Raw genomic sequence first — 23,204 nt, forward strand, 5'->3', positions numbered from 1 at the left:
CGTGTTCGTTCGCATTTTGAAGTTCCCAAAGTGGACCTGGCGCTCTTCTTGGCTGCTGTCGGCACGGCTGGACATTGCCATTTACTGAGAAGGCCAGCGCGCCCCGGAGCGAACTAGTGCCTCCAGAGCCCCGCCTCCTCCCACCTCGGTCAGCGCGGACGCCGCCAGGTGGATCCTGGCCTCCGGGGACGGTGACCGCCGGTGGGATCACCAGCACGGCCAAACCTCCCCGACGTCCTGCCCGCCCCGAGGGGGAGCCTCTGTACCCCGACTCCCCGCACTAGCCCGCCTCGTCGGGTGGCGTCTGAGGTGACCCTCCCCCATCAGTACTTACAAGCAGCTTTGGGGGCTGGTCGCGGAACCCACCTCGCAGCCCGGGCAGGGCTCGATCGCGCGAGGAGGGCGCGGGGGTGAGGCGGGAGTCTCGAGAGGTTCTCAAGGTTGCGCCGGGGATGGGCGCAGCGGTGGGGGTGGGCGCGGGGGGTACGGGGTAGTGGTCCACGGTGAACCGGGAACGCGGGGGTGAGCGCCGAAGCGCCGGAGGTCGGGTGGGCGCTAAGTGGGCGGGGCCGTAGGAGAGCCCGGGAGGTGGGGCGCCAAGGGGGCGAGGGCGCGGGGCGGGGACGCAGAGAGGGGCGGGGGCAGCGCGGCGGGGAGGGGAAGTGGGCGGGGCGCCGCCGGAAAGGGGGCGGGCCGCGGAGCCTGGGCCCCAGGCGGCGGTGACGGCGGCGGCGGCGCAGGACTTGAGTGCTAGCGGTCTGGCCGGGCGGAATGAGCGGGCCCGGGGCAACCGGCTCGGTGCGCGGGCTGCGGGTGGACGGGCTGCCCCCGCTGCCCAAGAGCCTGAGCGGGCTGCTGCACTCGGCGTCGGGCGGCGGCGCGTCGGGGGGCTGGAGGCACCTGGAGCGGCTGTACGCGCAGAAGTCGCGCATCCAGGACGAGCTGAGCCGCGGGGGCGCTGGCGGCGGCGGGGCGCGGGCCGCGGCGCTGCCCGCCAAGCCTCCTAATCTGGACGCCGCGCTGGCCCTGCTGCGCAAGGAGATGGTAAGGGAGGTCCGCGGGCTGGGGCGGGGGTCCTTCCCCTCCCGGCTCGCCGTCCCGGGAAAGTTCGCCGGAAGTCCCCGCGACACCCGCCTGTCTCCGGCTCTTTTAACCCAAGCGCCGGCACCGAAAGAGGGACGCTGTCCGCTCTGTGCCCGCGATTGGACCCTCGCCCTGGGAGGGCACCCCTCTCAAAAGGCAGCTTTTTGGAGACCGGGCTCCCCTAGTCCGGCCCCAGCTGGCTTAGAGACCCGGGAGGCGCGGCGTGGGGCTGGCGCTTGGCCTAGGGCCGGGGGCGGCTGGTCACCCTTCCCCAGAGGGCAGCAGAACCCCCGGGTCGGGGAGCGGCCATCGCTGCGCGCGAGGGCTTCAGAGCTGTGTGCGATTGTGTTCTTCTGCCCTGAAGAGGAACAGCTTTTTGTCCTTGCGAGTGTAGACGGCAGATGGGAACAGCCCTCGCCCCTCCCCCGCGCCCGAGGCGGCGCGTGCAGAATTGGATTACGGCGGAGCGGCTCCGGCCCACAGATGGCCGTGAAAGCCACCGCTCGACCTGACCGTGTCCGCGCGGTACGGCGACACCCCGAGCCCGCTCGGGAGGAGTGGGGCGGTGGCATCCTCGCCGTCTGGGTGAAGCCCGTGCAGGTTCTTCAGGTTGTGTCCGGGCTCCAAACAATGGGGCTTAGTTTTTCGCAGTCGTTGGGAAGTATGTTAGGTGTTTGTGGACCAGGACGCACGACTTAGGGTGACGCCAGAAGCAACTCAAGGACAGGGATTTGGGTGGCAGGGAGCCTTTCTCCAGCCTTCTCCAGGCTTAGGCCAGCCTAGAAGAGAACAGAAGAACTTCCTCCTTCTAACCCTCCCGCAGGGCCCCTGAGCACCGTCCCCTGGCCACCCTCTCTCTTTTTAGAATTTGCCCATTCCTTTTACCTAGTGCAGGTTTTTCCCCTCTCCTGGCACAGGTAAATACTTTATTAAGGAAATTTGATATATGAAAACTGCTTTTTCCCCAAGAATAAATTTACCAAAAAATTTATAATAGGAATCCTTTAAATATGCGTCGAGTGCATTAAGATATTCTTTAGAAAAATTCAATTTATGAATTTTTTCAGGAGCATATCTGTTCTGAAAACTAAGAATTAAATCTAGAAAAACAGCCTTAACACCTTTTAATCAATTAGACATTGTCTTCCCCCAGCCCCGTGGCTGCCACTGAAGTGATTTCCAGTTCTCTACGAAAAGATTTTTCTAAGCTTCTTACAGAATGACTTAAATTCCAAGCCAACTGTTCTAAATTTATTAATAAACATTAATCGACACCAGCATTGCACAGCTGGTAAGCTGTGTTTTAATTAGATAAATGTACACCGAGTATGTTTACAGCCTGAACTTGGATGCAGCATAAATACGGGGGTGAAATAGGAAGACCCATCCTGGTTAAGTTACCAGAACAGAGACAGGAAAACCTCAGAGAGGTTTTTTCCTGTTGTGAAGCTCTCTCTGCTTTGTGAAAGTGCTTTGGAGTCTCACACACTCCCAAGTGGGAGTAAACATGCCCTTCCCGAAAGTGTTTTTCCAGGTCCCTCCTGGTGCAACTGAAGTATAGCCACAGCCTTCTCATTATGCCTTGGACCAGAGCTCTCTCAAAGCCTAACTATCTGAAGCACAAGGAAAGTAAACAGCCATCTTAGGTCTGTCTGATATTTAGCTGAGAACAAGACAAAATATGGCTACAGGCCTTGACAGGTCCCTTCCAAGAAACGTCACGAGGTCTTTCGAAGTACTCCGGTTTTTTGGCTTTTTGAGATTTACTAACCTAGGGCGGTGGGGTCTGAGTGGTCACCTCAAACTGAGGCTCCCACTGGGGGGCCTTGCAAGATCAGAACGGAGAGTTCGTGCCTGAATTATCTGCCTAGTAGTTTGTGTTGATCTATTGACTCTGAAGGCCTGAGGTCAGATCTGTGTCAAGGGACCTAACCAGAAGTCCTGGCAGAATGAAATTAGTTCCTTTTGAAACAGTCCTGTGCCAGCGCAGAAAGAGGGCTAGCTTCCAGCAGCAGTAGTGCGGAAGGCATCAGAAGGTGGCTGATTTTAAGAAGAGAGAGGGTGATAGGACTCTAGCAGCACAGCCAGCCCGAAGGGCGCTCCCATTGGAATAACGCAGGAGTGGACATTGCAGCTGCGAGGGGCCGGGGGCCGGGGCCAGGTGGGTTGCGGAAAGCCTCCAGTAGCAAAGGAAGGGGTTGAGCCGGAGAGCTGGCTTGGAAGCGTTGATGTGATAGCAGGGTGCTGAGGAGGGAGAGCTGGGCCTGGCAGACGCTAGAGGTATGGTCGGGGCAGGTGAGAGCCTCCAGCAGCATGGGGACCCGGGAATGGGAAACAAGAATCAAATGGGGACTACTTCTCTGAAACAGAATCTGCAGGAATTGCTGATACAATGTTAGGAGTCAGGGACAGTGATGCTGAGGAACCAGAGATGACTTAAGTGTTTTAATGGAAAGTACAGCTAAGCAAAACAACGAAAAATTACAGTCCTAGCACCTGGAGATAGTCACTGTTAATATCTGGGTGTATCTCCCGATAGGCACAAGGTAAATGCTTTCCTTACATCGTCTTATTTGAATTTTATAACTTTTCCACAAGAGAGGTACTGAAAGTGTCTAGTTTAAAAAATATGACTCAGAATTTAAGTAACTCACCTAAGGCGGACAAACTCAACCAGATGTGTCCGGCCCCAAGACCCTGTTTAATCACTGCATTTTAGTACTTTTGGGGGGCACATATTACAAATATTTTCTAGGTCAATGTATCCTATAATGTCTTCCCTCACTCCATAGTGTGCCATTATATGGCAGTAATAACCTTGATAATCCATCATGGGGAAAGTGGGGTTCATCACAGCACTAGGGGGGTCAGGAGGAGTGGCTGCTTATGGGGGAAGGTGGTTTGCCATTACATCAGTGGAAGAGTATGTTAAACATTTCAGAATGTGGAGCTGGAGGCTGGCAGAGTCTGGCCTGGAGATAACTGATTGATGCACGGTGAGGGCAGAACCTGGGGAAGCTGGTGTCCAGGGGCGCCCGTGTGGGCAGAGGTTCTGTCCCATGACTGGCGACGCCCTGCTCTGCTCTGAGAGTGCTGGTTTCCTGTCCTCACAACAGGGTAACTCTGAAGTTCTGTGCTCCTGTGACTTCCCTTCCCCTCCCCTAGCGAGCTCGTTTGGAGAGCTGCGAGGGTCACACAGATGCTTCTTGCTCTTTAGACCTGAAAAAGTCCTTTAAAACAAGAAGCTGAGATTGTTGTTTGTTTGTTTGTTTTCCAACATCAGAGAATAGTTTTGGATCATATTCAACAGATGTTGACCAGGTGTCTGCTAGTTATAAAGTGTTGTGGAGGACACAGAGGTGAATAGGAAGTATCTAGGTGTTAAGAAGCTTATAACATCTGGTAGAGGTGGGCCTCTTTGCAGCAATATGATTGCTGTAGTTTAGACCACTTGTCATTTTTTCATGTCTGAAGACTCTGTATTAGTAATAGAGACTCAGTTTGAACCAACTCTTGCAAAAGGAGAACCTTGTAGGGCTGCATGTGTACAGAGACAGACTAGAACCAGGGTTGATGGGGAACCTAGGAAGGCCACTGTATTCTCCTTTCCCCTCCTTTTTATGTAAAAAATTTTTCCCCTACATTTTGGAATGTGGCTGCCGAAAGTGTCCACACTCCCAGGTTCAGCCATGCTTCGTTTTTAAAAATATTTATTTACTTATTTGGTTGCGCCGGGTCTTAGTTGCAGATACAGGGCTCCTTAGTTGTGGCTCGCCGGCTCCTTAGTTGTGGCACGCAGGCTCCTTAGTTGCAGCTCGCCGGCTCCTTAGTTGTGGCACATGGGCTCCTTAGTTGTGGCATGCAAACTCTTAGTTGTGGCATGCATGCTGGAATCTTGTTCCCCGTCCAGGGATTGAACCCAGGCCCCCTGCACTGGGAGTGCAGAGTCTTGTCTACTGCACCACCAGGGAAGTCCCTCAGCCATGCTTCTTACTGCCACTTTGAAAATACTGTGTGGAAGGATGCCAGTGGGTCCAGCTTGGTGGGGTCTGGCCAGCCTGGGCCAGCTATCAGTGACCGAGGGCAGGATGGTATTTTACTATGATGGTATGACCATGTGGATGGGGTTCGGGGTTGGGCATCCCTCAAAGAAAGAACAATTTGCAGAAATGGAGCAGGGGGCAGCTGTTGGACAGCCAAAATACTAGATGTCTACCGCAGACCTTTTTCTCGATAAGAATACTTTGCCCTCAAGGCCCCCATAGTTTCAAAGATTTTTATCTGCCACGCTGACAGGCTAGCTTGGCTCAGAAGATCTTGGTTGGCGTTTCAAATCCTTGCGTGTGGTTGAAGGACACAGGCGATTCTCAGGGTCCCCAGGGACCTGGCACACGCCTTTCCCTGCAGGGTTCTTCAGAGACCACTGGCCAGCAGCCCTGTGGGGTTAGCACATCAAGCTTAGGTCCTCAAAAGCGTCCCACGGAAGCGGAGAGACACAACAAGTGCCTCAGCCGTGGGGCTGGGAGATGGCCGTGTCTGTCCTCGGAGACACGGAGTCTGTGTCTTCTTGGGTTCCACTCCTCAAACCAGCAGCACGTTCTAGTAGCTTTGAAGACTCTTGGCCTCATTTTTTTTCTTTTTTTCTTCAAACTGTCCAGCAGTTACTTCGGTCACCCACTTGTGCGTGAGTGGGAAGTCACCCGCGCAGAACTTTCGAGTTCCAGAGCTGCAGTGGTTTGGGTGAAGAATTTAATCTGAGAAAAAGGATTGATTCCTGAGAGCAGCAAGGCTTATCTTTCCCGCATTTCAGTTGAGACAACAGCTAAAGGCCTGACGAGCTTGTGCAGTGAACTGTATTCTAGGAGACAGGCATGAGCTTGAGTAGTCCAGATCCCCGCAGCGTTCAGTCCTCGTCCTACACACGAAACTAGCGTCTCAGAGAGCAGGTTTGAGTCTTTAAATGGGTTTCTGGTTGGAGGTCCAGTCTCGAGCCAGGCCTGTGAAATGCCATCTGAGGTAAGAGCATTAGCTCCCAGTGCAGCGTTCTTGGTCGACCTTGGGCAGAGGCGACTGGGGATGGCCGCTGGCCTTTAGTATTGTCTTTGTGTTTCCACTGGTCTTCTCCCCAGTATGGCGTATCTTGGTGTTCCCCAAATGGACCAGCAGCCCCAGAGTCCCCTGTGGTGCGCGCTAAAAATGCAGATTCCTGGGCCCCTTCCTATACCAACAGAATCAGAGTGGGGGAGAGGCAGAATCTGCATTTTTAGCAAGCTCTTTGAGAGCTGGGAAGCGCATGAGCCGGGCATCGAGAGCTTGGATCCTGTTATCCAATTATGTGATATAACTTGGGCAAGCCTCTTCATTATTTTAGGCTACAGGTCCCTTATTGGGAAAATGAGATTAAATGCCATAAAGGATCCAGTTGGCAATAGTAGTATAATTCTTTTCCCCTCATGTTTTTATGGGTCATTGTGGTGCCTATAGAAGACATTTGCTCTGTCATAAAATAACGTGGGCACGGGGGCAGGTCCTCCCTAATGCAGTGTGCTTAGTGCCCCCGAGGACCCTTGCACAGCTATACCTGCTTACAGATCCACTTAATGCAAAGGGCTGGGAGCAGAAAAGGAAGAAGGGTGTAAGTTTGCTATTCTTGGACTTGGTTCATCAGAAATTTGGCTGTCTACAATAGTTCTTAAAGATTTTAGGCCATTCTTACCCTGTGTAATACCTGTCTCCATCCCGGTATCCACCCAATAAAAGCAAAAGCTAAAAGTCTATATGACAGCAGACTTGTGTCTATGGGGTCATTGGCCTGGTTTCATTCCCTTTCAAGGTTATCTCTAAGTGAGATCATACTTATAGTCTTTGTTTTGTTTTGTTTTGTTTTTTGCGGTACGCGGGCCTCTCTCGCTGTTGTGGCCTCTCCCGTTGTGGAGCAAAGGCTCCGGACGCGCAGGCTCAGCGGCCATGGCTCACGGGCCCAGCCGCTCCGCGGCATGTGGGATCCTCCCGGGGCACGAACCCGCGTCCCCTGCATCGGCAGACGGACTCTCAACCACTGCGCCACCAGGAAAGCCCTATACTTATATTCTTAAGATTTGAAGATGTAAAGGATTGAAAGATATGTTTTTGTTCCACTTTCATCTTTTATCTATTACTGTACCTCCCTGTAGAGACTCTAAATTCACATTTTCCCTAACTCAGAAGTCTCTCATGAATAGCGCTGCCCTTCTGCTTTTTCTCCCCCTTTTGGTTAAAGTCATTCATCTGTTAAGTGTGGCTCTAAAAGTGCCCCAGTTGTTGGCACTTTGGGTACCTCTTTGTTTACAGAGCCAGTGCCCAGGCCTTTCTGCACCCTGCAGCCATCAGTGTCTCCCGCTCTGGGCCCGGGCCTGACGTTGCTGTAGATCTTCGAGGCAAGGTGGGCAAGGACGTTCAGAGAGGGCCCAGGAAGAGGGCCACAGTCCTCAGGCAGTTTCTCCCACCCAGCAGCGGTCAGAAGCTGCGCAGTTTTGCTCCTGCAATGCCTGCCTCAGCACTACAGGGACTTCAGAACCCAATTTGAGAAGCTAAATTTTTCACGATACTGGATAAGAAACCTTATGGACAGATCACAGAGTCCCTGAGCAGGAAACCAGCCCTGAGACTGGCCAGGTCAGACGTTTGCCCCCTCTTGCCCAGTGCTGTTCTCCAGAGCCCTGGCCTCCTGTTCACCTCACTCCTTGCCCACATTCTCCAGATGTTTCCAAGTGATAAGTAGGCAGGGCTCACAAAGGCTGCTCCTTCTTTCCTGTGGCTCATTCCCCCACAGACATGACAGAGATGTTCATTCTCCCCCAAGAGACAAACCCTTAGCCTTCCTTGCGGAGCTGCAGAAATTGTTTAAGAGAGGTGGCCTTCTCAGTTTTCATGAGCGCTCTCTGTTCACTTCCGTGATGGGCCCTAAGGAGCCGTGGGCTGGCCTCGTTTTGCAGGTCAGAGAATCCTGTCTTCAAGTATTCGGGGAGGGAGGTGCTGTCCTTGACTGGAGAAGTGGAGGGGGTGTGTGTCCTCTGATCTCTGCTCTCTAGGGGAGGGGTAACGTCTGTGGGATGCGAGGCCTGTCCCAGCCTGGGGAGGCGGGGCTGAGGAAGATTACCAAAATACATATGGAGACTAGAAACTTGGAAGGAGGGTGTTTGGTGTATTCTTAGGTTGTCAGCTGTACTTAAGATTGGCAATAAAATAGCCAAGTTCATGCAGGTAAAGAGAACGGCAAGGTGTTTAAAATCCCTTATAACCACAGATATGCAAATTAAAACAATAAGGTATCATGTTTTACCTAAAAGATTAGCAAAGATTGAAAAGAATGATCATAGTGATGGTGTGGGTTCTGGGAAATAAGCACCATAAAACAGAATGGGCACCAACCTCTTTCTCTTGCTTCTTACGTCAGTTTTCTAAAAAACACTAGGTGCTGACACAAAGTTTTCTGTGTATTGTCCAAGAACTTGGTTTTCTGATTTTTAGCTTCAGATGCTCTTCCTTAACTGCATCTGCTCTTGCAGAGAGGCAATTTCAATTAGTTGGATATCATTCAAGAAAATGACAAAATGCAAGCTAACCTTCAAATGTGTGTTGAGTTCCAACGTGTCATTAGTAAGTCGTGTTTTTTCCTCTAGTCCCACCTGATTTTTAGCCTCAACTGCGTACACGTTTGCATTCATCATCTTGAGTAATGAACTTTCAGGCCTTGGACACAAATCCTTGATGAATGGTCTGCTGTTTGTGGCCCCAGGATTGGGGAAGGACTGGAAGGAAGGCATCCCATTCCCCTTCTCTGCCTTCTCCCCTGCAATTTCATTTTCATAAATTTATCTTACAGAAATAGTCACACAAGGGAATAACAGTACTTGTACAAGAATATCTTTTGCAGTGATATATAGTAGTATTCTATAGTAATAATATATAACAGTGATAGAATACTGTATAGTTGTTGAAAAGAATGTGGTAACTATGTAAATAAACATAGGTGTTCAAGGTATGGAAAAGTTAAGTTACAAAACAGCACATGTATACATGTGTGTATGCATGGTGTCTTGAGGGACATATGCTAAACAGCTAAAAGTGGATATGTTAAGAACAGTGGTTCTTAAATTATGGTCTGAGGACATCTAGGGGTTCCCAGATCCTTTCGGGGGTCCGTAATTATGTGGTGGTCACATTGACAAATGTGATTTTCCAAAATAGTACCTAAGAAAATGTATCAATATTTCGAGGAGCTAAATAATTCAGTGAATCATTTTTCCACATGTTTCACATAACCAACGCTTGACACGTGGTTAAAAGGTCCATTCAGAGTGCGAGACTGGTGGGTTTTAATGAAACAGTATGAAAAGCTCATTGTCCACACTGGAGCCACCTTAAGGATGAGGCCAGGTTTATTTCAACCAAAAAAAGCATGTTACAAGGATCAAGTACAGAGCAGATAAGCCAGAGATTAAAAAGATTTACAAAATCTCATTTATAAAAATGTTATTTATATTAACAATGGGTATAGTGTTTTGAATGGATTAATATTAAAGTTTCTCAGTTTCAATTTCCAATAAGGTAACTACTGATAGGTATAACCCACATAAACAAGAGATCTTGGGGACCCTCCATAATTTTAAGAGTATAAAGGGGTCCCAAGACCAAAACATTTGAAGATTGCTGCTTTAGAGCATGAAATTACGGAAGACTCTTTGTATAATTATGAGCCGTTGACTTTTTTTTTTTTTTTTTTTTTGCGGTACGCGGGCCTCTCACTGCTGCGGCCTCTCCCGTTGCGGAGCACAGGCTCCGGACGCGCAGGCCCAGCGGCCATGGCTCACGGGCCCAGCCGCTCCGCGGCATGTGGGATCTTCCCGGACCGGGGCACGAACCCGTGTCCCCTGCATCGGCAGGCGGACTCTCAACCACTGCGCCGCCAGGGAAGCCCCCGTTGACTTTTTAATAGTTAGAATATTTTATTTTTGTAATCGGGAAAGTTAAGGAATGTACAAAGACGTTTCTTAAAGACAACAGTTGATCGCTTTTCTTCATCTTCACCTAGGACACAACGAGAGGAAATGGGCTTCATTGGTACTATCATTACTTTAGGTTAGAGATGAGCAAGGACGTCTTCATGAGAACTGCTGAGTTGCAGAATGGGCTCCATCCATCAGTGCGGATGCCTTCTGGTGTAAGCAGAAAACTCCACTCAAACTGCCCTTCCTGGTCGAGGAGTTCACGGGAGAGTGTAGAGGTGGGCCGAGCTTTGGGTCTGGCCTAATCCCTGGCGAGGCCATACACCTGGTCTGTTTGCTGACTCTGAGTCACCGGGGCTCTTCCGAGGCAGTCCTCAGCTCAGTGGGGCCACAGTGTTAACAGGAGACGAGGCTGACTGATGTGCATCCCCCTGGGGAGGAGCCGTGTGACGGATGGAAGCCTGCTTAGGGAGCCCAGGATCACAGCATGCCCGGGAGCTCGGGGTCCTGCAGGGGCAGCTCTATCCAGCTCCGGCTGCTGAGTTGATAGCTTTTTCTCTATTAGATCAACACCGATGAAGCTGTTCTCTTTGACTTTCCTTTTCTAAACAGTATGCAGGTCAGCGTCCTTCTGTCAACACATCCTTTATTCAGAAACCAGATTATGGTCCATTAGTTACTGCTTTATTGCATTCCAGTCCTGTGGGTGCACACTAGACACTCCCATTAAATTGGGGGCATTTACCAAGTCTTGTCTAAAATAAATTTACAAGCTGTTCATTGGATATGCTTACTCATTCATTACGTTTTCAAAAGATAACTTTGAAAGTTCTCTCGTTATGAATTAATACGTATTCACAGTAGAAAATCTGGAAAATTCAGAAAAGCCCCAAATAGAAGGCACTTGTGATCTCAGCAGCTTGCCGCACCGCGGCTGACATGGCGGTGTCGTCTGTGCAGGCGGGGAAGCTGAGGGTCCGGCATGGACGCTGGAGTCCTGCCACCTGCTTGCAGCCCCCTGCTCTTAGTGAAGGGCCTGCATCTTTCAGGGCTTCAGTTTCCTCATCATAACAGAATCCACACCTACCTCACAGAACAAGGATGAGGATTACCTATTTGTGTACAGCTGAGATTTTCTACTCCACGGTCCCCAGAAATGAACTGGTTAGCTGGTTAAAAGTTACGTGAGGGACTTCCCTGGTGGCGCAGTGGTTAAGAATCTGCCTGCCAATGCGGGGGACACGGGCTCGAGCCCTGGTCCAGGAAGATCCCACGTGCTGCGGAGCAACTAAGCCTATGTGCCACAACTACTGAGCCTGTGCTCTAGAGCCCGTGAGCCACAACTACTGAGCCCGCGAGCCACAACTACTGGGCCCGTGCGCCTAGAGACCGTGCTCCGCAGCAAGAGAAGCCACCGCAATGAGAAGCCCGCGCACCACGACAAAGAGTAGACCCCGCTCGCCCCAACTAGAGAAAGCCCGTGTGCAGCAACGAAGACCCAACACAGCCAAAAAAAAAAAAAAAAAGTTATGTTTTAAGGCTTTTGATAGACATTGCCAGTGAGTCCTCCAGAAAGGTTTTACAAGCATGCAGCCCTATTATTACTAGTTTTTAAAATTAGGAGTAACGTGCTTGTTGGAAAAAAAAATTAAGCAGTACAGAAGGCGGTGAACATCCAGTCCCACTTTCCAGAAGTAAATTCTGCTAACGGACATTTTCTCTTCTAGTCAGAAGCTTGCACATGTGTGTGCATAGATGTATAAAGTGAGATCCTACTAAACATACTATTCTGTACCTTGAACTTTCGTGCCAAATGGTGTGTGTTGGTCAGTGTCCTACTCTAGTGCTTAGAGAGCTGCTCTGTCTTTTAAATGACTGCCTGGTTTTTATTGTATGACTATAATATAATTTCTTAAGTCAAGTTCCTATCATCTGTTATGTTCCGAACTAAACTTTTACCCGACAGACTTTTTCCGCGTCTGTCCCCATATTTTGGGGCCCCCTGTACTGTAGTTCCCGATTCTATAGCTTAACTTTGCATCTGTACATCCCTCGCCCCATGTGAGGCGGGGTAGTTTTCATCTTAGGTTGAGGAATCACAGCGATAGCAGATAGAGGACTACCAGGGGAGAGGGCTCATTGCCCACACTGGCACCAGATCTGCTTCCCCCTCCCCTGGGCCCAGGCTCCTATACGGAGCTGGGTACAAATAAGGCCATTTCCTTGTATGTTTGTCTTGTTTTCTACTCACTGCTGTGTTTGGGAAGAAGTTGCACCAGTGAATTACCCCAAATTTTGTTTTTAGTTACTTCAATAAAACAGACTCTTTTTCTTAAATGTATTTTTGACTTCTGAGAAAATCCTAAAATTTTTCATGATGCTTTGTTTTCAATCAACATAAATCTCCCATGAAAGTCTTCTTGCATCTTCTAGGCCTTGTACCCTAATGGTAATGTTTCTATTATAATCTGAAAGTCAGGAAGAACTTCCTCCTCAACACCACCCTCCAAAGATATCCAGAGGCTGGGTGACCCCAGACCCAGCTGGGAGCCACCACCCTGTCTGAGGTGTATGCATGGGGCCAGCCCACTGTGAACTCTTGAAACCGTCGCGAGCGAGGGTTGTTCAGGATTATCCGGCCCGGTCGTTGGAGATGCCACGGGTTGGTGAGCACCTGTGCGTGCAGCAGGCAGCGTGCAGGGAGCTCTGCTCGTGGGAGAAGTTCAGGAAGGAGGCAGGAAGCCTGACCTGGGAGAGGAAGGAATCACGCTAGCAGTTTAAAGAGATGGAAACGAGTGGCTTGTTCTGAATTGTCTCAGAGGTGTAGACCAAGGGGCTGCAAATGGCAGGGTCTTAGAATTCTGTGTTTTTCTAAACTGAGCCTGTCTGAATTTTTCAACTGCACTTTCAAATAAGAGCTGCATTTTCTGAATCCAGCTGTGAATGAGGAGAGCAGCTGTCCTTTAGGGACCCGTGGGAACACGTCCGTAAGGTGACAGGCTTCTGCTCGCAGGGTGGGGACAGTGGCGAGGGTTAGTGGGCTTGCTGAGGGCATGTTCCCCTGCCTAGCCCCGCCCCCCCCCCCCCCCACCGCCGCCTCACTTTCTTCGGGAAGGATGAGAAGTTCTTGTTCATGGGTGATTTCATCATGTCCTAGAACATAATGGCAGTTGAGTTCTCTTGGCGCCAGTGTTGAGAGCCTGCTTTCTGGCCTGTCATGAGTTTGTCTTCCAGCTGCAGATGGCTGGCTCTGTAACGAGCGCTCAGGAAGGAATCTTGGTTTTGTGCCTTCTCCTGTCAGGCAAGAGGTGAGTGCTTTTTTGATGACGTGGCGAGAGCCACGTGGTCTGTGGCTTTCCTCAGGGGGACCTTGGTTTGGAGCCAGGGGCCTGCGGATCTTAGTGCGACCCACTGCCAGGACGCTGCCAGGCGTCCTCTGGGAGGGCACCGAGGTCTCCACAGCGAGGCGCTTTCCCTCAGGCAACCAGTATCCGAGTTTCCTCTGCAGGGTTCTGCGCTGGGTGCTGAGGGACCCAAAGGGCAGATGGGTCCCTGCCATCTGAGCTCCTCCTACAGTAGGAGAAGGAAGACCGTGTGTGTACCCACAGCATAAGGTAGGGAGTGATAAATGCCATGAGACAGGCAGAGGAGGCAAGGGAAAGCAAGGAGCGCTGGTGGCTGAGCCCATCCGGGTCTGAAGAGTGGAGGAGACCCTGGGGCTGGGCTTCAACAGATGTAACTGGAGACAGCCAGGGGACACTCGGGGTGAAGGGGCCTCAGCCTGAACAGTGCATGAGGCGCAGGGGAGCAGAGTTTCAGACCAGATCAGGGGATGCTGCCTAGGGATTTTCAATTTACATCGAGAAAATTCAAGTGAAAATGTTTAAACAAGCGCAGCTGGGAGAGGGGGGGTCCTGGCTAGGAAGCTAGGTTGTTCCTAGCTTCCTGTTTACTTGCCCCATGTCCTCCTAGCTAATCTGGAGGATTGCTGGTGAATCAGAGGAAGTGGAACCTAGCACCCGAAGAAGGAGGCCCCGAGAAGCTGGGCGGGGTGTGGGCGTGTGCGTGCACGTGTGTTGTTTTTAAATCCCTGCAATCCTGCTCAGTTAGTCCAAACGCTTGGCGTCCGCCGGCTTGTGTAACAGGCGTGTACAGGGCTGCGCTGTATTCCTAGGCTGGTCAGACTTGGTTTCTAGGCCAGCTTTCTGCCCGATGACAAGGCAGCTTTGTGAATCACCAGCCGCCGCGGTGCAGAAAGGTCCAGGTCATGATCCGACTCCCAGCCTAGTGCGTCTCCCACGTAGGCCTGGGAATGCCTTGGAGAACCTTGGCACCTAAAGAGAACAGCCTGGAACCTCGCTTCGCGGGTAGCACGGCATCGTGGGAGGTCGGGGCCGCTGCAGCCTGTCAGGGGTTGTAGAGCCGTGGAGCCTAGTCTTCTGCCTTCACCTGTGCCCACTGCATTCCAGTGGCCCAGCAGGGTGACAGACCTGGGCCAGTAGCATGTCACTCCCTGGTACTTCTTTTTCCCTTAATAGTTTTGGGATTCCCCCAACCCTACTGGTATCAGAGTGACCCAGTAGAAGCATCTCCAGGATTCTGGATGAATGTTTGCTATGACTTTCAGAGCAAATACTGGTGTGCTCTCTGGAAGGTGTGATGACTTCCTTTATTAAAGTTTATGTCCCCTGTATAAAATCCTAGAGAAGGTAGGGCCGTGTGAATTTGCCAAGTCTGAACCTTGTGGCTTGGTTGTTGTATTCAGATCCGGATACCGTGGAGGAGGCTTTGGAAAGGCCAGAGGAAAGAACTAGATGGTTAATAGAACAGAGTCATCACGAATAGTGGAAGGACTGAGGATATTAGCTCGGAGAAGGCAAATGGTTTAGGGGGTGAAGGTGGTGGAAAGAGATTATCCTCAAATATTTAAAAGGTGGTTAAGAAAGAGAGTAACTAAATTTGTATGTGCAGCGGCGACACATAGCATCTAAGGGCTCGCAGAGTTTGACTTGGTATAAAGAATAATTACATCGGTTTGAAATGAACTAGCTGGTTTGCAAGGTCCTCCTTGTTGGGGTTTGAAGTAAGACACGGGAGGGCCTTTCCTCCTTGAGAGTCTGCAGTTACCACTGCTTCCCACAAAGCAGGCTGACGGGGAGAGCGTGCATCCAGTGTGGCCGCCCCGGCGACGCCACGCACACCCCGGGCCGGATCAGGGCTCAGCGGGCGGAGGAATGAGGCGGCACGCGGGCGCTGCCCTGGCCGGAGCCCCGAGGTCCCTGCCATTCCTTTCCAAGCTGAAACCCTGCAGGCCAGCAGAGTGGAAAAGAACAGTGAAGAGGGAAACAAGGGTGGCAGCAGCTGCCGCTCTTTTCAGGAGCTGAACGGTTGGTCTGCGGTGCTCTCGCAGCTTGGACCGGGCCGGCGGGCGGGCGTCCGGGGCCGCGCCGCGCCCTGGATGCAGCGCCGCGCCCCGGATACGGCGCCGCGCCCCCTGCCGGCCTGCGGTTCCGGGCGCCCAGGACAGTGCCTACACGTGGCCCGGGAGAGGCAGACGGATACTCCCGTCAAGAACCCTGGTTCTTCACTAGAACTGGACTTCAGGATCATCTGCATAATTTTTAGAACACAAATGTCAGGGACCCACTCTTCCGACATACACACGTATATTGTGCGCGCGCGCACACACACACTCATTAGGAATAGTGGTGGTGTCTTGACCCGACAGTGGGACATTGTGGCCGCCGGTCACCTCTTGGTTTGCCTTCCCTGTTCAAGGTGTGCTTTGGAGAGTAGGATGCCTTGGGGCACGTCTGTCCTTCAGGAAAGCCTTCTCCCAGGCGCTCGCCATTCGTTGAGGACTAAGGAGCGGTGGTTTAAGACACAGAGCCCCAGTGTTTGCGTAGCCACAGATTATCTGGCCCGAAGCCTCCGTTTATTGACAGGTTGAGGGCAAGGGCCTCAACAAAGCCATGGAAAGTGCCGGAGCTGGGCCTGGAGGCCACGCCCCCGGCTTGTGGCGAGGTCTCTTCCTGGGAACAGCTTCTTTAGGAGTTCTAGGTAGAAGGAATTCTAGAATAAAGGGAAACGCTCCAGAAAGAACAGGACCCGCATCTCCGTCTGGGTCTTCCTTTGAACGTCCTGGCTATAATGCAAAGGCGGTGCGAGGGGCTCCGTTTCTGTGGTCTGTTCGGCTGTACTGGAGAGAGGGCTGGTGACTGGGCGTGGTTGACGGTGTGAAGAGTGACTTGGAGTTTATCGCCCAGTCTTGTCACCAGGTGACCGCTCCTTCCTGGGCCCTAGCTTCCCTTGTGCAGAAAATCTCACTGCTGGGTAATATTAAAGACTAACTCCTCTGATACTTCCTGCGGTTTTCTGTGGACTGTTCCCTGGGCATCGCGACCCCTTTAGCCTAGCGCTTGATACACAGGAGGCATTTGACTCCTGTTTATTTAAATGGCTGATATTTCATTTGATCCTCCCAATAGATTAAGAGGAAGTATTCCATTTTGTCATCAGGTGAGGCATAGAGATGATAAATCTGGCATCTTGTTTAGAGTGTCTCCCCTCGAGACTCCGTGAGGTTTGCCACCCGGCAGCACTGCTCAGTGTTCCCGTCACCAGTGGCCTCAGGCCTGGGGCCCGAGTCAGAACCCGCAGGCTTAGCAAGATCCCCAAGTGGTTCTCATGCACAGGAAAGTGGAGATGCATTGGTCAAGGCTGCATTTCTAGGTGAATTAACCCTTCTCCCTTTGGGATTGATGGAGACGTTGCATCCATCGCCTGTCCTGACTGTGCTCTCTTCCCTGGGATGGGCCGCGGGGAAGGGAGGAACCTGAGGGTAAACAAATACGTGACTTTTAAATGTTCTTAGTTCTGTCATCACTTGTGGAAATAGTTCCCAGGAGAATCTGGAGAGGTCCCGGGTCTCACTAGGCTGATTCGGTGGCCGCTGTGGCGAGTGATCCCACAGCCATCTTGGGAGGAGGTGTCCTCTTGTCCAGAGGAGAGGGAGTCTGACCACTTGTGAGCCTGGAGACGGAGCTGGTTGGAGGGTGCGCGCTCCAGGGGGCAGTGTGTGACACTGACTGGTGAGCCACTGGCGGTGGCAAGGAGACTGTTGGCCCAGGGAGGAGAGACGGCCGTAGCAGGGCAGGCACACGTGGGTCTTCTCTGAATCTGATCGTGGCAAGAGGAAATGACACCCTTGAGTCTTGCCGTCCAATGTGAAGCCAGCTGGGGCTTGCAGAATGTGCAGAGCTGTTGCACCACAGGGCGTGCCGGGGCCCCCCCGCCGCCCTGCGGGTGTGGCCCTTCCCTGACATGTTGAGTAATGTCTGAGGCGTGGGCATCACCTAATTAAGGTTTTCTCAGAACTGGAAATCCGAAGCATTCAGGTGATGCTCTGCGTCGTTTGCCGCGTGGATGGAATGTGCAGGCGCGAGCAGATGGCTGGCTGAGGGTACAGCTGAGGTGACACTGCAGTGCTGACTTGTCGTTTTTACCTGCCTGCCCCTTCCCTCAAGGTTGGCCTCCGACAGCTGGACATGTCCTTGCTCTGCCAGCTATACAGCCTCTACGAGTCCATCCAGGAGTACAAGGGAGCGTGCCAGGCTGCGTCGAGCTCAGACTGCACTTACGCTCTGGAGAACGGCTTCTTCGACGAAGAGGAGGGCTATTTCCAGGAGCAGAGCCCCCTGCACGACAGGAGGGAGCGAAGCCCCCCGAGGGACCCCTCACCGCCCGTCTCCCCGCTCTGCAGCTCCGACTGGATCCTGGAGTCCATCTAAAGGACCCAGGAGGGAGGCGACTGTCAGCGTGTGCTTCTCCTCTCCTCCCCCGCTGCGGGCATCCCCGGGCCAGTGGGACCTGTGCTGCCCGTTTAGTTTGCAGGCAGGGAGATCTGCCTGGGCGCGGGGCCTCGGGCCATTTCGGGGGCCGCTTTCTACTGAGGTGGCCTGGAGGCGTTCAGCAACCTCCTCACAGCCTGGCCCTGAGGCCCTGCGGCCAAGGATTTGTACTGAGAGCGTGACGAGAGGGCCCCTGGGGAAGACCTGCTCGGGTATTTTGTGCGAGATGAGAGGACCCGTGTGTAGCTGGCGGCTTTCTCACAGGTAGGGTTTGCCTCCAGTTTACAGTGTAAGAGAGCGAACACTTCCCTGCTGCCCTTCCTCGGTGTGTTCGACAGCCCTTCTTGCTGTTTGCTGAGCTCCGAAGCCACTGGGTTGAGCTGTATTTATTTGTCAGCTGCATTACTCATGGTCCAGTGACTCAGTAAAAGCTTTTCCCTGAAACAGTAAACATTTCAGGTCACACCAATCAAGAGAACTGCATTCTCTTAACCTGTCAGAAATTTTTGTATCATCGTTTGTCCATCAGGTGTGGGAGGAAGGAAGATAGTACAAAGATACTTCAAACCGGGGGGAAAAAACTGGAGCAAGCTGTGTTTTGTGTCTCTCGTGGTAAGGCGGTGAACGTTTCAGGTTTTAAAGATTCTGAATGTCAGCTACTATGTGAGAAAGCAAACTCTTCCACTCAAAACGGTCGTCACCTTAAGCCTTACTATATTTATTAAAATCTTTCGTGCACACTTTACGCTCTGTAGGTTACAAGTGAGGATAAAATGCTAAACTGTCTGTGGTTGTGTATCGATATTATTTTGGTCTGAATTAAGAATCATCAACTTGAATGCGTTGAATCCGATCAACTGCTGAAAGAAAATTGCAGTTTGTTTTCTTGCCATTAAGAATCTGAAAGAAGCTTTATTCCTCTCTTAGCTCGTTCCTGGAGTTGTTTTATCAGTAGACTGCGGCTGACAGTTCCGTCTCAGGGCTGTTCAGTCACTGAATACTCTGGGCCCCTCGCTTCTCTCCTCTTCTCTCCTTTGGTGCAGTAGTTGCTTATTAGCACCTCTTTGGGGTCAGAGAGAGGACGTAGAACTCACCATCGTGAAGCAGCATGTTGACAGCCTGTCATGTACACAACCCCATGTCAGGGATTGGGGTGATAGGCAGAGAAGGAAAAGCCTTCCCGCTCATTTGCTGTGTTGAAAGTCACCGTTAAAATGAGGGGTGGCAGGAAACTGCCTTCAGCGAGTGGCGGGACTGTTCGGTGCGGAAAATTCATTTTATTTATTGATTTTTGGCCGTGTTGGGTCTTTGTTGCTGCGTGCGGGCTTTCTCTAGTTGCGGAGGGCGGGGGCTGCTCTTCCTTGCGGTGTGTGGGCTTCTCATTGCGGTGGCTTCTCCTGCTGGGGACTCTAGGCGCGCGGGCTTCAATAGTTGCGGCACGCGGGCTCAGTAGCTGTGGCTTGCGGGCTCTAGAGCGCAGGCTCAGTAGTTGTGGCGCCCGGGCTTCGTCGCTCCGCGGCATGTGGGATCTTCCCAGACCAGGGCTCGAACCTGTGTCCCCTGCATTGGCAGGCGGATTCTTAACCACTGCGCCACCAGGGAAGTCCTCGGTGGGGAAAATTTAAAGTGGCAAAACCAGGTGAAGTCTGGTTGTCTACTGGAACCTCTTCCTTCGAGGCTGGGCCCCTGCTTAACAATGAGGTGAACCTGAGCTCAGCTGTTCTGAACCTTGAGAACAAGAGAATCACTTGGGGGAGCTTTTAGAACAGTGTCGAGCCCGGATCAAGACTTCCCCTTGTGCCCCCCTCGCGCCCACCCCACTCCCCGCTCCGGCCCCTATAGCATCATTCAGATTTAATTAGTAAGGAGTGAGGCCTGGGTGCCTGTACGGTTCTAAAAGCCCCCCCCGACCCCGTGAGTCTAATGTGGATCTAGTTGAGATCTAGAATTCAAGATGTAGTCCGTGGCGCAGGCGTCACTGGAAGCGTGGTGCAGAGTCTCACCCCACGCAGCCCTCTGCCGCCGGCCCTGCGCCTTGGCACGAGTCCTCCGACCGTCATTCGCACAGAGTTCCAGAAATGCTGCCTTAAGTGAGCCCAGCACCAACACTGCCGCTCTCGGAGGGCTGTCCCTGCAGCACTGAAGAATCGCCTGGCCTGCCCCAGGCGAAGCTTGCAGGGCTGGCTCTGTCTGGGGGAGCGCTCTGATTCAGAATGCTTGCGTTCCCTGCGCCTGCGGACCCGCAGTGACTCCTAGGGCCTGTGAGTTTCTGGGCCTTTGTCTCATCACGGTGGGATAGCCTGTCAGAGTCAGAAGTGGAATGAATCAAGGCGAGCAAGGGGCCCTTCCCTTCCGGCTGGGCTGACACATTCCTGGCTCCTGCAGTGAAGTGGCAGGTACACATAAACCACTGTGGGTGGTCAGCGCTCCATCTGAAATATATATAACTCACCCCAAACCTTCTCTAAGTGTAGTACACTTTAAATACTGTAAGTACAGCTTGGCAAGGAATATTGAAGTTTCCCAAATCATAAAGTGTTTTCGAATATACCCTTCTACAAAGGTGCCACAGGTGACTAGAAAATAAATTCAGCTGGTTTCCTTTTTTGCTACCTGGCATAAGTCATTCTTGTAAGTTCAGGGTGGGTCTGTCTTGCTACTCGGTGACCAGCAGAGAAACGTAGACGATAAGGCAGTCCAGCATTACCGGACGAAAGCTGCCGAAATTGTGAACTACTCTGTAAGGCGACATCCGTAGTTGTTAAGGAAAACACCTCTAGCTTCCTAGGCATATGTGCAGTGAACTCAGAATTGTTGCTAATTTAAGCCTTGTAATTCACAAACGATACTGTTCCCCTTATGTCCCCAGGGGAATTCATAGTTGGTTAGCCAAGCTGACTCCTTGCTTTCATGCCTCTGTAACCTAGGGTGATGTTACTCCTTCAGCTAGCGTTGTTATTTAGCAGTTATCGGGATCACGTTGATCCAGGCGCCCAGAACAGATGACACCGTGAAGAGCCTCTGGCCAGTCCTCCACTTCCACAAACAGCTTAGCACGGGATGTTGAGTCCTGTGACGGGGGAGGTACCGTGGGCCACTGAGTGCCAGAAGGAGACTCCACGGCTACTTGGGGATATTGGTGGAGCCATCTGAGCTGGCTTTGGAGGTTGAATGAGTCCCTCAAGAGGCCAAGAGTGAGAAGGCGGATGCAATGGCTTAAACGAAGTCTCCAAAAACGTTTACGTGCAGTGCCGTGTGCTTACATAAAACACTTTCCTTTCTCTAATTTAAATGGGTTAACGATTTGCCTAGGACCGTGGCTAAATAACGGCGGAGCTGGAGTTCTCAGACGCACTTTGTGCTTTACGCTTAAGGCGCAAGCAGGTGCTGGAATAACGTGAAATCTCAGGAGACTGCCTGGTGCAGCCCCTTCACCTTCATCACAGTGCCGTATTATTTAATGATTTGTCGTGTAGTGCTTTCTACTGGATCTTGGTCTGACGTCTACATGCACAGGCCTGATTTCTTTCAGAGCCTGTGATGATAAACATACGCCAAGTGCATGTGTGACCCAAAGACCCTACAGCAACCAACATCACTTCACTGGAGGCGAGTTCTCAGTGGAGTCTCATCTCTCTGCCCAAGGAAAACTTAGCGATTGTCAAAAGCCCAAGCACGTCCAGTCCTCTTGTCTTCATGGATTGTACTTGCAGTTCAGAGAGATGTATCTGAGCCCATTCTGTACGGAGCTGGTAGAACTTCGGTTGGAAGGTGACACCTGGAGGTTACACCTGAAGAACGGCTGACACCTGCTGGGTCAGTGTCATGGGTGAATAGGCTGTGGGAGCGCGTGGGCCTCCAGACCACCTAGTGTGGGCTTTGGAGAGGGTGTCAACAGCCTGCCTGATGCCTTTGTTCTAATCAACTGTGATAAGGATGCGTGATTTTCCACCTCACTCCTCTGGCCACCAGTTAACTGAGGACAGGTCCCTAGAGACCCAGCTTCCAACCTGGTTCTCCTGACTTTCTGAAGAACTCTCACAAGGAAGCTTAGCATCTACAGAATGTTGAGCACAACCCTTGTTAAGTACACGAACAAAGCAAGATTAGCAGAATAAAAGCATGAAGTGATTAGTAGTTTAGGAAGAGTTATAGCCCCAGAGAGGCAGGTCCCTGTGAGAGGGGAGGACAAGAGGATGAGAGAATTATGCACTGTCAACCTCAGGCAGAAGCTCAAAGACCCCCTCTCTCTGCTCTCCATCCCATCTCCAAGACAGAAGCACTAATGGAAGTCAGTGACCAGTGGGGCCCCAGGAACACAGAAACCATGGTTACTGGGAAGGCCGATTTTGGTGGGAGGAGTACTTGCATTAGAAAAGACGTGGTTAAAGCCACAGTTACCATACGACCTGGGAGCATTTCCCAAGTCTCTCACAAGGGCACGGGGTATCAGAGAAGAGAAGTTAGGACTTTGTTCTGGGACTTAGGGAAGAGAGCAGCTTATCTTTCATTCTCTCTCTGCTGCCCTCAGGGTGATGAGATGCCAGGGTGGGCTCAGGGAGAAAGGGCGAGAGAGGAAACCACTTAAGATGACCTCTAGGACATCATTTGTGTTAGAGGCAAGAGAGCTCTGAAATTCCTAAGTCCAGCACAATGATAGGGAAGCCATGGGGACTTGAGGTTGAAGGGCAGGCTGGTAATAGCGCCTATTCATCTGGTGTGTCCCTGTGCACGGACGCCTCAGGAATCTAGATGGAGGTGAGTTTGGAGAACGAGGAAGGTGCTTGCTAACCAGACTCCACCTGCAGTTGCTGTGTGTCCCCGGCCAGGCCATCGCCAGGAGTACTCCCCACTGGGCGCTGGTCCTCTCTGGCCGATGCCCATCTGCCTTCCTGGCAGAAATACTAGGGACGATAAATTCAACTCATTTCCCCTGGGGTCATACACTATGTGACTTTTCTCAACAAGCTATCAAGACACACCCTAAATGACCATTGATCAGTAATTTACACCAGCTCAAGCACCCTGCCCGAAGCACTTGCAGTGTGCTTGGACCTCGAATTGGAAGGAGCCCAGTATAAGACGTGGAGGTTGAACTTCTGTCGCCCAGCTGTGGAAGGAAGAGTAGAAACACGCCCCCTAGGGCAGAAGACACACTCTTGTACAGACATATGCCTGGTCACACATCTATGTATTTTAAATGGACTGGTACGATTTATTTACCACCTGTGTTTAAAAAAACGGTTTAAGGCTGCTTTATAAAAATTCACACAACACAATAAAA

The 23,204-nt window shown here is 51.7% G+C and overlaps 1 protein-coding gene and 1 pseudogene across 2 annotated transcripts; one reads left to right on the forward strand and one right to left on the reverse strand.

Annotated features, from left to right (window-relative positions):
- The first annotated feature begins 718 nt into the window (after window positions 1–718).
- FAM89A (family with sequence similarity 89 member A) lies at window positions 719–23,204 on the forward strand. Of its 2 annotated transcripts, none has more exons than XM_067711117.1 (2): window positions 719–1,044; window positions 17,597–23,204. In XM_067711117.1, the coding sequence occupies exons 1-2, from the start codon at window positions 772–774 to the stop codon at window positions 17,858–17,860; spliced, it is 537 nt and encodes a 178-aa protein (XP_067567218.1). In that variant the 5' UTR covers window positions 719–771; the 3' UTR covers window positions 17,861–23,204. The 2 variants fall into 2 exon arrangements, with proteins under 2 accessions (XP_067567218.1, XP_067567219.1); XM_067711118.1 differs by lacking the exon at window positions 17,597–23,204 and adding an exon at window positions 10,157–11,120.
- On the reverse strand, window positions 5,381–8,792 carry LOC137209485 (short coiled-coil protein B-like; annotated as a pseudogene).

This window comes from Pseudorca crassidens, chromosome 16 (genome assembly GCF_039906515.1).
Source record: "Pseudorca crassidens isolate mPseCra1 chromosome 16, mPseCra1.hap1, whole genome shotgun sequence".
NCBI classification, from domain to species: Eukaryota; Metazoa; Chordata; class Mammalia; order Artiodactyla; family Delphinidae; genus Pseudorca; species Pseudorca crassidens.